Source organism: Neltuma alba, unplaced genomic scaffold (assembly GCF_004799145.2).
Source record: "Neltuma alba isolate B1F8T4 unplaced genomic scaffold, ASM479914v2 tig00012532_pilon, whole genome shotgun sequence".
NCBI lineage: Eukaryota > Viridiplantae > Streptophyta > Magnoliopsida > Fabales > Fabaceae > Neltuma > Neltuma alba.
Window position 1 is genome coordinate 43,801 of NW_021636997.1, and position 16,243 is coordinate 60,043.

The window sequence follows — 16,243 nt, forward strand, 5'->3', positions numbered from 1 at the left end:
CTTTGTCTCTTATATTATACATTGTCCAAAATAACATAACAATGATAGTTCTAAATACACGATAAAAAGATATTTTAGAAAAAAAATCTATTTGAACAAATACAATTTACTTTTTAAATGTTCCTTGTGTATTATTTTAACTACATTTTTTCTCATCTATGCTACATCTTACAAAAACAACATACAAAGTATAGATGATACCCAAGCGAACCGGAAAAACCGTGGGAGCAGAGAAGCACGTTGTTCGCAATTGGCCAGCGGACATAGAAAATAGTACAATTCCTTGCATCGTGAAATACATTTCACTTCATAAACATTACTTACGTAGCAAATTTTACAAATATTGACGTTGACACATCCTATAGGCGAAGACAAATATACGCGGGCGTGCAAATTCTAAAAAGGACCAGAGCAAAAGCGATCCCCCTGCCGAGAAGCGCCAAGCCCCAACACTTGAACAGGCACGGCTTAACCTAAGCGTAAAAAACAAAATCCCAACCCAATATGGAAAATTAAAAACCACCTCCCCGACCTTTACAAGAAATCAAAGGAACCAATCTCGTTGAAACACCAACGCTCCATCTGGGTCCCATTCTGTGGGTAGAGTCCGGCCATCGTGGCGGGAGTTATATTAAGCGGCAGAAGGGGCTGTTATGTACTTGAGTTGACCAGCCTCCGACATTGCTGCCATCAATGATTCCCTCTTCACTGATTCAGCATCACCTTGGACTCCACTTCTGCCCTTATCGTAATCCAAGGATTCGTCGTTGTATATGTCCCACCATTTCTTAACCAGCATCTTTATGTCCTCTCTATCCATGTTCTCTTCCTTCCCTGTATATCGCCACGGCTTCGACCCCTGTTCAACATTCATCATACAATCCTCTTATCAGTGTCACCTAGTTAAAATTGAACTGTTAAACCAATTAAACTTCGGGGACTGATAACTTACTGCAGCGCAGTAATGAACAACTTTGACTTCGTCAAGTTCCACATTCTCAGGGTGGCGCCACAACATTGCGAGGACGAGGTTGTAGACCAAGGGAATAGGTTTGTAAATGGGCTTAAAGTACAAGTTTAAGAAATCTTGCTCCGCAAAAGGTGTGGGAGGAGTGATTTGGAGTGTTTTCAAGAGATCGTAATATGTCACCATGCCGGGCTCGAACACGAACATGCCGGCGTTAAAGTACAGAGCAGGTGGTTCACCCATCTCAGCAGGCCACTGTACCTTGTCAGGACATTGCTGGCAGTACCCGATCTTGTACTGCGGGGTGTGGCTCCAAGTCTTCTCGCAGAAGCAGTCCATGACTGCGTAGAAGTGTCCGCCCGGCAGATCGAATAGATGGTCGATGTTGTCGTACACTTGAATATCTCCGTCCAAATATATCATCTTGCTATATTCCACGAACTGCAATCATTTCATTTGAATTTATTACGACCACAAAAATAAGTGAAATACAAGCACCCGCCCGGTAAAAGATTTGGTAAACCCATTCAAATAATTGAATTTCAATTATCAACTTTCAATTACACAAATGCTGATGGACCTCCGCGGACACGGGGCCCAGTGAGAAGACGAACAACGTCATGAGTTCTACAACGGATCCTACCAGGACATCTAGACAACGTAAGACGTAACGACGAAGAAAGCAGGAACTAAGAAGGTACCTCCCAGATGCGGAGCTTAGAGTAGTTGATAACGTAATAGGCCATGGCAAATTGAGTCTGGTTCTCGGGGGGATAAACGGGTTCGATCTCCCGGACGATGCAGCCCTGAGACTCCAAGATCCGACGGTGCTCCTCCGGTACGTCGGGGAGGACGGCCACCACCAAGGGATACGCCGACCTCACCTTTCTCAGACCCTTCGCCAGACCCACAACGCCTTTGACGTAGTCTCCATTCCCCGCAAGAAATGTGACATAGGCGCGACTCGGCAGCGTGGCCGGGCCGGTGAAACCACCGGATTTAACTACGGTAGGGACGAGTTCAGGAGCCATGTTTTCAAAAGTGAGAGGGACGAATCAAAGACGGCAAGCGTTGAAGAGGAAAGGATCCGAATGAAAGAGGCTTCTAGACTCCTAGGTAACAGGGAGCAGAAGAGATCAGGATAGAGAACGGGGAAGATGCCCGAGCTGAAGGAATCGACCACAACAAAGATGCTAGCTGGAGGGAAAGAAGTGTGGAGCATAAATTTATAGGCAAGAAGGGGCGATGTGATTTTACGAGATGGGGGTTGCGGTAACAGTACGTGCTGAGGAGATCTAGGGCTGTATGTGGACCACGTGGAGAAAAGGGATGATCTGACGGCGTGGAAGAGTCAAAGGATGCTTCTGGAAAAGGGTCCCCCGGGAATACTATCTCCCTCGGAACACGCTAGAAGACGCTACTGTTTTCCCCATATGTACGTGAATGCATCCTCCCAGTTTGACAAGGCGCATTTGACAACTATTTTAATTCTTAATTTTTAATTCCCTTCTCCCGGCGCATCTCGTCCTCGCACTACCAGGAGCTTCTCTTTCCTTCTTTAATTTGTTACATAAAATGAATTTTTGTTGTGCGTATGGTAAAGAACCCCCCCGACATTGATTTTGGAGCTGAATAAATACATATATGAATATTTTGAAAAAGCAGAATATGATTATGAGGCTGAGAATTGTGAGGTTTTTTTTTAAAAAATTTCCGGTCAAAATTGGGGGGGTTAATTATGAATAAATCAATCCGATACGACGATGTAGTAACAAAAAGTAGATTATGAGAGATGGACTAAGGGAGTGTTTGTTACCCTCAAAATCACTTTTGAAAAGCATTTTTTTTATAAAACAGACAAACTCCTTTATATTTATTTTGTAACTGTAAAAATATTTTTAAAATTATAGTTTAGTTTCTAAACACCCCTTAAAAGAAAATATGAGTAAGCATGTGGGTTGAGAAGAATGGAGAGAGAAGTAGAGAAAAGGCAATTGGACATGGACAAATTTAAGTGCGTGGGACGCCATCACGGAATGGAAATCTAAATCGTGGTTGAAATTCAGAGTTGCGATGCAGGCGTCATGTCAAGGAAGGACCTTCCACAATCCCCGACGCTCCTCAGTTCTCCTCCCCTGATATATCATTTGTATTTTCTGATATATTTCCTGATAAAGAACATATTACGTATTTAATTATATAACAAGCATACGTTATTGTGATTGTATTAGGCCAGAGTTTTTGACGTGATGGGGCCTATTCATACAAATCTTTTCTTCCAAATCACGTGTTAAATTCAGGGTGCTGGAGGTGGTACTTCAGTCTCACAAATGATAAAATATTAATACAATGTGCTGTCTATACGTATTAATTAAATAATAAGTAATCGAATGTAAACTATATTAATTAATTTTGCATTGCTTTTATCTGTTAAGATACGCTTTCCAGCTCAGAAGAACCCCCACTTTATGTCCGGCAGGATAGGTCAATCGTACAATATTTAGCATCTTTATGAAAGTTCTTTCTATTTGAGTTGCAATTTTAAGGAGCATGAACCAGGCTTTTTGTCGTGACATGGTGGGGCCTGTGGTTTTGAACTTTCTCGCACGCTCCTTTTCATCTCTCTGAGTCTCTGCTGTAAAGTATGGCCACTCATTTTCTGTGCGACTTCATTGGTTGCAATTCATGGGCAGCCACTAATTGGCGATTTTGATATCAGCACCTACTGGTTTAATTTACTTCAACCTGTTTGAAAATTGCAGCCCAACTCCCTGCTTGCTCCCACCTCTGGTCATTCTCACATGCTTGTATTATTTTTGGCATGAGAGGTTAATTACGAAAAGACGTGGATGCTTCTACAGGCTTGGAGTCTGGTCGCGAGCTGTCGACTGATCCAACTATTGACCCGACTGTGTAGAATTTATGACCTGTGATCATGGTTATTAGCATCAATAATGTCGCGGAAGGAGTAAACTTCCCGTTTCGCTGGACAGTCGCTCTACCCATGCAGCTCATTGATTAATTAACTATAATCACAGTTAAATGAGAAATCCTAAGAATCTTAGTTGCCACTTGCCAGTCTGCCAGCGAAGAGCAAAGGACAGAATCCGGTGCAACTAAAAGACATGATGAGACGAAGCCAGTAAATGGGGAATTTGGCGTGGGAAACGTGACAGAGATGTGATCCCCCCCCCCCCCCCAAGGAAATAATATAAAATAGCGAAGGTGACAACTCAAATGGATGAGTTGGTTTTGAGAGGTGCGTGTGTGAAATACTAAATATACATCGTGGTCCCCTCCTTGATATAAAAATTAGTTATCTAATTTAAATAAATTAACAAAATTTAGTTATTTGTAATTAATAAGTATTGTTTTTCACAAAATATTACCTAAAACTACTATTTGATAAATTTTTAAAATGTGTAACTGTTATATTAAAAAAATTAGGTAAATATGAGAAACAAAATAAATTGGGATTGTATATTTATGATCAAATTAAGTATCAAACTAACTTTTATATTAAAGATATGAAATAGTACCTCCGGTTTTAATTATAAAATTCTGCAAATAAAATTTTATAATTGAAACCTAGTATCATGTGCGTGTGAAAGGATGAGATGGCATAGAATAGCATAAAAGATAAATGGGAGTGTGTCAACAAAATTTGGCCCGGTGCGCCCACTTCCATCCCTGCCACACTACGCAACACCCCCCATCCCAACTTTACATTACATTACAACCTCGCTCCCTCCGGGCCCCTTCTCTCACCTTTTATTAATATTATTTGGTGAATTATCACCCATCGCCTTCTCGTTTCAACCCTCGATCCGATCCTTTTCCTTTCCCAGTTTCTGCACGTCGGAAAATAAAAGAGTTGCATATAGTCCAAATGCAATGTCGTTCTTAACTTGCACGGAGAACCTTTTCATGGCAGTTGCCGTCCCAATTAACGTATCCATAGACGTGCACCGAATAGAGTGTCTGAAGCCCACAGGCTCGCCCATCATGATGGGTTCGCAACAAAGAACAGAAATGGGCTTAAGCCCGATATTATGGGCTTCGTTGTAGTCCAATGGGCCCATCGGCGCTTTGGAAGCGGGACGCAGGGAAAAGGGCGACGTGCTGCCTCGGCTGAAAATGAAATGGGGGTATACACGTCCATTCAATACAGATGGTTGATCTTCTGGAAAGGGAGTCGCTTAAAAGTTAAAGGTAGTGGGATTTTTATACGTGTTAAACAATACCACTTAATGGAGAAGAGAATTGCGTGGGGCCTGAGATGGCTGAACTTTGGATAAAGATGAGGAGATGATAGGCATGGAAGAATATTCCTTTTTCAGAGTGCAGTGCAAGCACCCAGCGACATCATCGTTGTTACGTACGCCTCGCCCTCTGCTTTGGTTTTGTGTTCCAGCCATGTTATGAATGCAGATACCATGATTATATATGTGCTGATCATGATTCAGAATGTGGACAAGTTGATGCGTTGCATTGGTTTTAATGGTTTGGTAAATGAGAGATAAACAGTAAAGACAAGCACCATCACCATCTGATGAAAACTGAAATTTATTAATAATTTTCCTTTTGCAGACAACAAAAGGATGTCACAAGTCAACGCAGCATGGAAAGAAGGGATTCTTGTTGGTCGGGGAACATTAGCCATCCTATGGAATACAGCGTAAAAGCAGAGCATCTGCAACAACACGATTTCATAATTACTAGTAGTTAATAATTACCCTCTCCACAATCAATCTTCACTGTCTTTCTTTCCTTCTTTCTTCTCTTGGGCATTGCAGAATAAATTGATTGACGTCCACCACAGGGCTTGACATTCTTTTTTTTTCTTTTTTGCCAACGAATGGCTTGACATTCCATGAAATGAAAAAAAAAGCTGTATTCTCCATGGGTAACCAAAGCGACCATTTTATTCTGCTGTTGCTTCACAGAACTGACCCGCCTAATTCATAGGATGATCGCCTATAAGAATATGATTGTCTGTACAACATAAGAGCATAGCTTATTGATTAGTATTCTGAACTGACCAGGATTCCAAATTCAAATTTCATCTCTCTCTCTCTCTGGGGACGCATTTCTCCTAGTTAAAAAATGGAGTCGATTAGATTAATTGTGGCTTTTCATATTCTGCATTGATATCCGACCAATTCGAGACTTTCCATTCATCTAAAGCCAAGGTAGGCAGGGTAAAGACGCGTAATCATTTTGGAATCTGAGAATAATCAGCAAGTCAATTGAGAATATGGTTGTACATGACTGAAGAGTTGAAATTTCTCGTAATATATCTATCGAGAATATAATGTTACTAATACTCGTGCGTACACTCCTCTGCAGCCTATGGTCTCAATCTCTCACTTGGAAAACACTGCCCCCTGTCTCATATGTCATAAGCTTCGAGTCTCTGTATCCGAGACTGGTTCCCCTGAATGATTTTTTTTTCAAAGGAAAAAAATGATTATTCTCCCGAATGCTAATTTATGCAGAGCATCGTAACCCTGTGACCTTGTTATTTGTACTCCCGTTTAAGAAGAGAAAAGAGAAAAATGCCTATATAGTCCTGTTCACGAATGAAAACTATTACGTTACTTAACAAAAGGCCCCGAGACACGAGTAGATTTGCTGTTATAGATCGGTGTTTGTAACAGTAAATTAGATTGTTTATGAAATTTATATTCAGTTACTTTTCTGATTTCATTTGTAAATATAAGGTATATGTGTTATATATCAACATAAACTAAATTATCATCGAAGCAGTAGTGGTCCATAATTTATTAATTCGTTAACATCCAGTTGAATTGATGTAGGACAACACTGCAAAATGCAAGTCTGGGAGGCATGCGTTTTACAGCAATTAATAACTCGGACCAAAAACTAAGATGCTCAGAGGCATGCGTATTAAGGGGGGAATATGGATGCTCTGACCGAGGGATGTCCTCTCAATTAAGAAACGAATATCTGATCCTAAAAGTTCCACATAGATGGAATATTGTACGGTAAACTAGCGGACTGTACGCAGCCAGAGTCAATACGGAAAAGTGGAAGAGAAGATGGGAATGGAAACTGGAATGCAATTTCGTGGAAGGAATAACTGCATTCTCGAAACCTAGCCCTGTGAGTGTGAATGTTGGCATTTCTTCCTTCTCTGTTCTACTCCCCTTCCCTGACGGGGGCAATGCGTCAAATATCCCGTCTTCATTCCGCATCAGCATCATTCTGCCCAAAGTCTCTCTCTTCACGTGGCCAATGAACATTGGTTCACTCACTCTACATAATGTAAAGGGATTTAACAGCAAGCCGTGGACCGGACTATCCTGGTCATGTTACCGTCATTTCTGTTTCATACAAGTAATATGATCGATTGAAATTGAATTCTACGCGATTCATGATTGAGGGGGTTGAAAGTTTTTGCAGGGAAGACTCATTTTATTCAGTTCAAACCAAATTCATATCGTATGATTGGTTTATTTCACTCCACGTTCAAGATCTAAACGAAGTTTCCCATGGAGACAGAGTCCAATTCTTCATGTCCACGTCGTGTTCATCACTCCCTCGTTGTTCAGTCACACGGAGACAGAGTCCAATTCTTCCCTACTCTCATTAGATGAGTGACGAGGCCCAAACATTGAATCATGAAGCAACCATTAGACTGAGTGATGGAAACTGTCAAGGGTCAAAGCCTTTCTTGGGCGTGCAAGACAATCAGAGACTCCTATAATCCCATTTCTATGCTTCTCGCCCAATAGATAATTGTCAGTTTGATATTTAAAGCACAAGATGTATGGCACAGTGGTTGGCCTTGCGTGTGCAACTCGTGGCCTTTAATCATCCTCATTCCTCACAGGTAAAAAGCAAGGATCATAGCGGTCAAAAGGCTTCCAAATCTTTATTGATATGGCACGTATGGAAAATTAATAACACCGTCGCAGTGCAACAACTCAGCAATTGAATGAAGTGATCGAATGATATGTTTGCCAGATACATATAGCCCAACTTATGCATATGATATCTTCCGTCGCGCGTGCCTTTGGGGGGATAAAGCAGAAGTCAATGGGTCAAACTCTATATAACAGCATAATTCTCGTAAACGCATTAAACTCAATAGTTTATTGAAACAGGTCCTCTTTTCTACAGATTAAATGAATCGAGCATTGCGCACTTCCGCTCTCTTCTTTTGGACGCACAAAACTATTGGCCAATCCACTCATTTATTGTATAGACTTACCAGTGAGTGAGTCTTCTCTGACTCTATATATAACTCCCAATCCCCCTATAACGGGTTCAACAAACAAAACCCAGAACACTTGTTTCTCCCCACCTTTGCCTCATTCACCAAGTACTCTCTTGCTTCCTGGACAACAGAGGGATGGATTCCAAGATGATATGGGAGTCCGCAGCAAATAAAAGTGAGGACGATATTTGCGTGAGGAAAGGTCCATGGACTGTTGAAGAGGACACCATTCTCGCCAATTACGTGACTACTCATGGCGAAGGTCGGTGGAATTTTGTCGCTCGCTGTGCAGGTAACCACTGAGCACTCTGTCTTACTGGCAAAATATCTCTTCCATGGTTCAAGCTTTGAGCGCTTCGAGCCTTCCACCATCCATCGTCACGTGTATAGTTTATATTCTATAACGGCAAATAGTTGAATAACCACAGGTCTGAATAGAACGGGCAAAAGTTGCAGACTGAGATGGCTAAACTACTTGCGTCCCGATGTTCGGCGCGGAAATATCACACTCCAGGAACAGATATTGATTCTCGACCTCCATTCTCGCTGGGGAAATAGGTATGAATCGTCATTTTTCGTTATGACTTACGACACTTTAGTCAGTCACATGGAATGAATGAGGATATTGACCCATTTGGAGGAATCCCTTATACTTAATCATCTCCCCCCCTTTTGTTGGTTGTCACATGATGTACTAGGTGGTCTAAAATCGCGGAGCAATTGCCAGGGAGAACAGACAACGAGATAAAAAATTATTGGAGAACCAGAGTGATGAAGCAGGCCAAGCAGCTCAAGTGTGACGTCAACAGCAAACAGTTCAGAGACGCCATGCATTACGTTTGGATTCCCCGCATGCTGGAGCGGATTCGGGCCTCGTCCGACTATCAGCATAGCTCGAGAGCAGAGTGGACAAGACCCAATTATGCTAAGCTCCAAGTTGCTTCGAATTCAGGCAGCAGTGAAACAACGGATCATCCAACGGTAAACGGGTCGGTGTCCCAGACAGTAGAGCAGGAAGACTCGCTGGAGAATCTATGGAGCGATGAGAATATATGGTTTTTGCGGCAACAACTTTGTGATGAGTTCTAAGGGGCTGCAGTCTTGTAATTTGGCGTCACACACGCACATGTATATAGGTAGATAGGTAGTAAGGGAGGAAACACAGTGAGGAGTTTCAATGATGATGCCAATGAAAGTGCCTTCTTCCTTTCAAGCAATAAATCACAGCCTTGTGTTTGGGATTTGATTTTATTTAGTGCTCGTGAGTTGATCAGACTGCTTTGGTGGAAGGGCATTTGTGGGAATGAAGCCCACAATTTAACTCGTGCATGTTAAGCCACTGAGGGGAAGCACAGCTGAATGACTTCATTGACTTTTATCACCTGTAAACCGCAGCTTCTCTGCTCTTTCATTCTTTTCTGTGGGGCAGTGGGGCCTCTTCCACGGCCTCCGTGAAAAGTGTGATCTCCGCGAAATTGCTGTGTTGACGCGAAGTAGTGAAGGAAAACGGCGTTAAAGATGAAGCTTGCGGGATGGCAATGAAACTAAAAAAGTGTTTAACAACCTCCTCCACATATTTACTTTGTAAATCGTAAAAATACTTTTAAAATTATGGTTTGGTTTCAAACAATAAATCACAGCCTTGTGTTTGGGATTTGATTTTATTTAGTGCTCGTGAGTTGATCAGACTGCTTTGGTGGAAGGGCATTTGTGGGAATGAAGCCCACAATTTAACTTGTGCATGTTAAACATGGAATTAATGTTACAACAGTAAATATGTAAATGAGAGATGACAAGGCTGTGAGCGGTGGTCGGAGACGAAGCTGTGAACAGCGGACAGTGAAGTTGCTAACAGGAAGCGACGATGAAGCAAAGAACTGCAGAGGCCGAAAAGTGAAAATTAGTTTGGAATGCAAGGGGGCAATTTGATAAAAAAAGAAAAAAAAAATGTGGCTTCCACGAAGCTGATTTCTATCGTTTAACGGAATTTTTTATTTCCTATGAATTACGTTTTCCCTGTTCAAGTCCAAACTTTTTCATACTGACCAATATTTTTCTAGGATTTTTTAAATAAATTTAGTGATATAGCATTTCATTTTAATAGGATACGTAAAAATACTCAAACATGTAATAATATAAAAGATTGATAATATAATTTAACATTATTTTAATTGTGCTTTAAAAAGTTGAAATTAATGTTTAAACTAACCCTTGTTTGGATTAAAAAAAATAGGAAGAAAAATGAGTTTTTCTGCTTTGATAGGAGAGAAAATCTGAAAATATGAGAGAGAAGAAAAATATAAGAAAAAGTAAGGTGGGTTTCATGTCTTATTTGCTCTTCAAATTTTCTCTCAAATGAAAAAATTTGGGAAGGAAAATAAGTTTTCCTCAGTTGCCCATCCTCACATGCTTTTTTTCCTCCATATTTATTTTCTTCTACTATTCTCTAAAAAGTATTATTTTTTATTTTTATCTTAAAACAATATTTTTACTAAATAATTTGATTTTAAAATATAATAATCTGAAAATACATATAAACCAAATTACTTGATTTTAAATTATTTGATGATAAAAATATTAGTATAATTTTCCTTAATTTTAATTTTAATTTGATTATTTAATTCCATACATAATATATTTTCATAAATATTTTACTCGTTTAGATATTTACTCATTTTCTTTTCTTTTCTTTTTAATTTTTTTCATCTATTTCAATAATAGGAATGATAATATTTTTAATTTTCTTTTTCTCTATTTTTCTTCCCTTCGAGTAAAGCATAAAAGGACCAGAGGCAGTATTAACTGAGTTAAGTATTATGAAAGTAAGATTTGCTCTCATTCTCGCTATATTTTAAATTTCACAATGGTTTGTTTGGTATAATAAAAATAAAGAGAAAGGAGAAATTTTTTTAATAAAATTAATTTAAAAAATTAAAAAGTAAGATTTTAAAATTTTAATATAAAAAAGTTATAAGATAAAAGAGTAATAAAATTAATTAAAAATTTTAATTTCTTTTCTTTAATTTTTAAATTTAGCTTGTTAAAATTTTTCTTCTTCCTTCTTTCCCCTATTTCCCTCATAACATGAAGTAAAAAATTTTAATGAGTTTGATCTAAAAAATTGAAAAAATGAGATTAAAAGTTTTTAATTAATTTTTGTTCTCTTTTATCTTACATATTCTTTTTACCAAAATTTCAAAATATTTTTTTAATTTTTAAAATTAAACTTATTAAATGTTTAATTTCTTTCTTCCTTCTTTCTTCTAACTCCTTCGTACCAAACAAGTAACTCGCTGCTGCTAAAATGCTCTATTTATATTTTTAAAGAAATGATTGATTTTGATTAACTTTTTCAGAATGATTTATATGTGATTTATTTTTCTGGCCAATTGTGACGGTTCCTAGCGACATGTGCACATGTACATTCTTACTACGGGTAGAAATTTCTCCCAGGCAAAGTAAAATTCTTTTTTGTTTTTTGGGCAACGAAGTTAGAGTAAAATTTATGGGACAATGACAAAAAAAAAAGTTAGAATTTTGTAAATATCAACAATAAAAATTTATTGTCATTTGTAAATTTAGACTTATCAGTACAAAAAAAATCGTGTTACTAAATCTGATTTGGGATTTGTAATTTTCAACTTTTTTTTTAGTCATTCTCTCAAAATTCATTATGTCATGAAATATATTTTTCTATTATCAATATATAAAAATATAATGACGGAATAAATTAGACGAAACAATTTTTATTCCAATCATGTTATTATATTTCAACTAGAATTTAACAATTAAATCCTAACAAACAAATAATTTTTATCCCTATTTTTCTAACATAGTTAAAAAAAATAAAACATTCATGATTTATTTATCTTTTTTTTTTTGGCCAGGCGTTCATTATTTATCTGCTCATAGGTTAGTCAAATTAAAAAATCGTAAAAGGTACTGTATAAAAAATACTAGTTTCGATCTTTAATATAAGATATCGTTTGATTTTTATTTTAGTCTTAATTATAAGACCACAATCCACTTTGTCTATCATATTTATGCATTTCTTTCCAAGGTAGTCTCTTTAATAATAGTAATTCTAGCTAGTAAATTTGATTAGTAAGAATATTTTAGAAAAGACAACACCTATTTATTATAAATAACTTAACTTAATTTATTTTTTTAATTTTTTTTAAATTAGTTAACTAGTTCTTATAATTAAGATTGGAAGTAGTAAAAAAATAAAAAAAAAGAGGGAAAAAATACTGACGGCAATTTATTCCGGATAGGTCGCTAATCTCTGAAAACCTAAAGTGTATGCTGGCCATAAAAAAAGAAAAAAAAAAAAGCCCCAAAGTATATGCGTCCTATAAATAGAGATGCCGGGAGCTGGCAGCAGTTTCTTGAGGCAGCCGTCATGGTCATTCCTGCTAAGAAAAAGCTTTGGCGGTTCTGGGTTTCCGATTTCGTTTCAAACCTCCCTTTTCCCTTTTACTACGCAATTCTCTCATCTTTCAGTATGTTTTTGTAACCTTTATGAAGAGATCACCGTGATGACCCCATAAAATTCAAGCTCAACAGACCGGAATGCAGGGTTCTCTCTATATTGAGATGATACTTTGCGTGTCGACCACCCCGCTGACCTGAGTGATCTCTTCCTTCCTCGTTATTCTTCTTTTATATTCTTTCCCGATGTTATTTTTCTGTGTGATTTTAAATTAATCGACTTTTTCTTTCATATTTTGGGGAAAGAGAATCCACGAAACGGATACATAAGCTCCCTCTTCTGATATTTCAAATTGAGGAAGACTGCTGGCAGAATCGAACCTTATACTCCATAGCCACCACTGAGTGGTCTCTTTCCCCCTCTATATCATCGATCCCTCCACTCGCTTCACACTTATTTAAACCGTAAATTTCATGTTGTTCTGTTTATATTTTTCCTATTGAAATATTATCCTTGATTAGGTGTTTGATGGGCGAGGTCAGTGATGAATTAAAATTGCCGACATTGGCTGATGATCTTTTTTAGATAATGATGTCTCCTATAGTCTGAGACCTCTTGAGATGTTTTATTCGATATTTGAAAATAAATTCATGGACTTAGATCACTGTCTGATCGATATGACCTTTGAAAATTTGCTAATAAATACATGTCTCTACGCAGAAATCGTTGGAGCAGGGGCAGCCGGATTGACTCTGCATATACAGGTACCCGAACCTGTTTTTGTGTTCACGGTGACAAATGCGGATGAGTCAATAAGATGGATGAGCCCGTCCCGCGTGCAGATCTGGAGTCCCCCGACCTCCGTAGACCGCAGGATCGTCAGTATCTGAGGGTCTGAATGCTCCCCGAACCCCATGGATGGGTCCCGCTTGGCGCTGCTCTTGGATGGAGGGTAGTGATTGATCCTCAGCACCGAGTGGCTCTGAGCGTCCCTGATCAGCTCTCGATTTAATATAATAATCCTCCAGTTATTGATGTCTTTCTGACTTTTGGTTATGAATCTAGTATGTTCCTTGAGCAGCATGATTATGTGCTCACTTGGCGTTTTGCCCAAAGCAGAAATATTTATACATATATGTATATTCCAAGTGAACCCCCGTGTTTGCCACTTGTCCTAGTGTCCCATTTAATGAATTCTGGACTGGTGGTGGCTGGCTCATAACTCATTCAAAAGATTTAGTCATTTAGATGCTCGTGGAGTTTTCACGTATCCATTCCACGAAGTAATCATCGGTGGTTAGCTGAACAGCCAGAGATTAAGCAATTCCACATGATGATTTACAAGGGAAGGGCCCACTGTTCTGGTCATACTTTTCTTCCAGAAAAAATTAGCAGAATACTCGACGAGCGCGGTGGATGCCACTCCCCCTGGCTACCAATAAGTTGTGCACTGCTAGTGCAGAGTCTACAGTTTGGCTGGCTATAGTTTGATTAGAAGCTCACCCGGCAGAGTCATTTCATTTCTTCCTGTAAAATTAGTTTTATTTGATTTGCTATGACGTATAGTGTCTCAAAAATATATACACTACTCAATAGCAGCGCAGAACAAAAGCCGTGTCAGTATATATATGTAAAAACACATGTGTACATATATATATATATATGTTGATTAGAGTAAACAAAAAACAGAATCATATATATTTTATTTTTGCGAACAAATATGAAATGAAACACGTGCATGTGGGAGTAGTGCACGTGTTGCTGCAAACCTGTTCAGTTCTGAATTAATAGAAAATTCAGCCGTAAGCAAGCTTAGCTTACTCACATACGCTGCAAGGAATCAAGCGGTAGACAGAGGGAGACAATCAAATAATTACAAAGAGGGGTGAGAAAATCATGACGATGTTAAGTTAAAAACCTAGACGCGTCAAGAACGGAGGACCCCGTGGAAAGTCGGGAACCAGAGTGGGATGGCCGACTAATCGGTCCCGACGCGCATATAACACAGTGCGTGCGAGTCGCTTTCAGACAGACGAAGCAGCCACATGAAAACAAGAATACATACACCACACATCTACTCAAAATAGAAAGTCCACACAATCATCTAATCATGTATTTACTAAATAAGCGTGAAGCTTAATATCCTGACTTTTTCTTTCTGCGCGCTTGAGAGACCAGCAAAATAAAACATGTCTGGTCTGGGACACATAACAAACATCAGTTGGCGGGCAAAATCAGCTTAAACTATACTGTACGTTCATCGGCCAGCTGTCAGTAACAAACAATGAACGAATTAAGATTCACAATAATTCATGATCGTCCAAACGTCAGCGTAGTTTAGAGAGAGAAAAATTTTAGTCCTACTCAGCAGAGAGTCAGCACAGACCCGCCATCCTGCTTGGCATATAAGAAACACACACCAAGCTCTTGTTCCCCCTCTTCCTCTTGGGTTTGCTATCCAAGTCAAATCCATATAATATAGATTAATTTTTGGCCAACCCTGTGTCTGTGCCTGTTATTCTAATTCTATAAGACGCGACTTTTTAATATGTTTGAAGACTGTAATATGTAACTAATGAAGAAGTATATATAAATATGGGAGAAAGATGAAAGAATAATTAAAGTAGTTGCAGTAAGTGGTAACCTGAAGTCGGTAGGGTTGTTGGAGATGGTTTTGGATCTGTCGGAGATGGAGAGAGGATTTGTATGCAGAAGGAGATACTCGAGGTCACCCATGTCTCCACTGGGGCCTATGTTTCTGCAACCATAACCAAACGGTGTGGCCGGACCAGCCTGTCGCTTCTCTGAGGTGGATTTGGAAAAGAATTCAATTCCTTCGTTTTCCAATCTGGAAATGACCTCCTCCGGCACGCCGTGGTTCACCGCCTTGAAGAAGCCATATTGCTCGCATGCCTTTATCACCAATTCCGATAACTCTGACCTTTCCATGGAAAGATCCACAGTCGGGATTCCCACGGCATTTGTTTTCTTGCTTCTCATGGAATTTGAAGAGGGAACGACCATAGCTGAGGAGGAGCAAGGATGCGAAAGGATAGAGATGGATATAAAGAACATGGACAGAGGGATAGCTGCGGTTGGAGAAGGTGGCATTGTGTGCCTGCGTGTATATATAAGGGAGGGGAGGAGGAAGATGGGGGAAGAGAGAGAGGCGATTAATAATATGATAGACAGAGGTGGGGGTGCTGGGTGACTTTAGTAATCATATAATAATTAAGGAATTGATTTTTGTTAAGGATGTTTAACGAAGGAGGCGTGGACTTTTTTTTTTTTAAAAAAAAAAAGCTAACTCGGGTAAAAATGAGATGAAAAAGGATTTACTTGGTGGGAGCAATTAATCTCAAAGTCAAGTCGGAAGTGAGACATGTTGGCATGCCCTTCTCTGCCTCGAAGGATTACCTCCCATCAAAAGATACCTATATTTTAGAAAAAAAAATGTAAATGAGTATTGATTAATATATTTATACGGGACTGGCGGGAAAGGTCAGAAGTGGGAAGCGGATGATGCTGAGTAAATGTTGGCAAACTGGAATACTAGAATCTGGCCTTTCAGATATCTGCAGAAGACGTTGTCGGGTGCCCT

General features: G+C 39.0%; 3 protein-coding genes and 2 non-coding genes across 5 annotated transcripts; 3 read left to right on the top strand and 2 right to left on the bottom strand.

Annotated features, from left to right (window-relative positions):
• Positions 1-253: 253 nt before the first annotated feature.
• Positions 254-2,140, bottom strand: LOC114728307 (galactinol synthase 1). The gene is made up of 4 exons (XM_028915193.1): positions 2,077-2,140; positions 1,669-2,045; positions 953-1,408; positions 254-859 (listed from the first exon to the last, which is right to left on the bottom strand). Exons 2-4 carry the CDS (start codon positions 1,996-1,998, stop codon positions 632-634), a joined length of 1,014 nt encoding a protein of 337 aa, XP_028771026.1. The 5' UTR covers positions 1,999-2,045; positions 2,077-2,140; the 3' UTR covers positions 254-631.
• A 6,205-nt stretch (positions 2,141-8,345) lies between these two features.
• On the top strand, positions 8,346-9,726 carry LOC114728303 (transcription factor MYB78-like). The gene is made up of 4 exons (XM_028915189.1): positions 8,346-8,502; positions 8,639-8,768; positions 8,909-9,265; positions 9,606-9,726. The coding sequence occupies exons 1-4, from the start codon at positions 8,346-8,348 to the stop codon at positions 9,724-9,726; spliced, it is 765 nt and encodes a 254-aa protein (XP_028771022.1).
• Positions 9,727-12,624: 2,898 nt separating this feature from the next.
• On the bottom strand, positions 12,625-15,666 carry LOC114728304 (uncharacterized). The gene is made up of 3 exons (XM_028915190.1): positions 15,203-15,666; positions 15,063-15,096; positions 12,625-13,816 (listed from the first exon to the last, which is right to left on the bottom strand). Exons 1-3 carry the CDS (start codon positions 15,664-15,666, stop codon positions 13,355-13,357), a joined length of 960 nt encoding a protein of 319 aa, XP_028771023.1. The 3' UTR covers positions 12,625-13,354.
• On the top strand, positions 12,739-12,848 carry LOC114728315 (small nucleolar RNA Z107/R87). Its single transcript, XR_003738662.1, has one exon. It is a non-coding gene; the product is annotated as a small nucleolar RNA Z107/R87 (small nucleolar RNA).
• On the top strand, positions 12,948-13,050 carry LOC114728314 (small nucleolar RNA R30/Z108). Its single transcript, XR_003738661.1, has one exon. It is a non-coding gene; the product is annotated as a small nucleolar RNA R30/Z108 (small nucleolar RNA).
• Positions 15,667-16,243: the final 577 nt, after the last annotated feature.

What these genes read in the sequence shown, in the direction of transcription:
- LOC114728304 (XM_028915190.1), bottom strand. Translation starts at nt 15,666, where the DNA reads ATGGTCGTTCCCTCTTCAAATTCCATGAGAAGCAAGAAAACAAATGCC. An exon ending in TTCATTAGTTACATATTACA is followed by an intron (nt 15,097 to 15,202) that starts GTCTTCAAACAT and finishes TGACTTGGATAG; the next exon opens with CAAACCCAAGAGGAAGAGGG. An exon ending in AGAGGGGGAACAAGAGCTTG is followed by an intron (nt 13,817 to 15,062) that starts GTGTGTGTTTCT and finishes ATGGGACACTAG; the next exon opens with GACAAGTGGCAAACACGGGG.
- LOC114728303 (XM_028915189.1), top strand. Translation starts at nt 8,346, where the DNA reads ATGGATTCCAAGATGATATGGGAGTCCGCAGCAAATAAAAGTGAGGAC. An exon ending in TTTTGTCGCTCGCTGTGCAG is followed by an intron (nt 8,503 to 8,638) that starts GTAACCACTGAG and finishes GAATAACCACAG; the next exon opens with GTCTGAATAGAACGGGCAAA. An exon ending in CATTCTCGCTGGGGAAATAG is followed by an intron (nt 8,769 to 8,908) that starts GTATGAATCGTC and finishes ATGATGTACTAG; the next exon opens with GTGGTCTAAAATCGCGGAGC.
- LOC114728307 (XM_028915193.1), bottom strand. Translation starts at nt 1,998, where the DNA reads ATGGCTCCTGAACTCGTCCCTACCGTAGTTAAATCCGGTGGTTTCACC. An exon ending in CTAAGCTCCGCATCTGGGAG is followed by an intron (nt 1,409 to 1,668) that starts GTACCTTCTTAG and finishes AAATGATTGCAG; the next exon opens with TTCGTGGAATATAGCAAGAT. An exon ending in TTGTTCATTACTGCGCTGCA is followed by an intron (nt 860 to 952) that starts GTAAGTTATCAG and finishes AATGTTGAACAG; the next exon opens with GGGTCGAAGCCGTGGCGATA.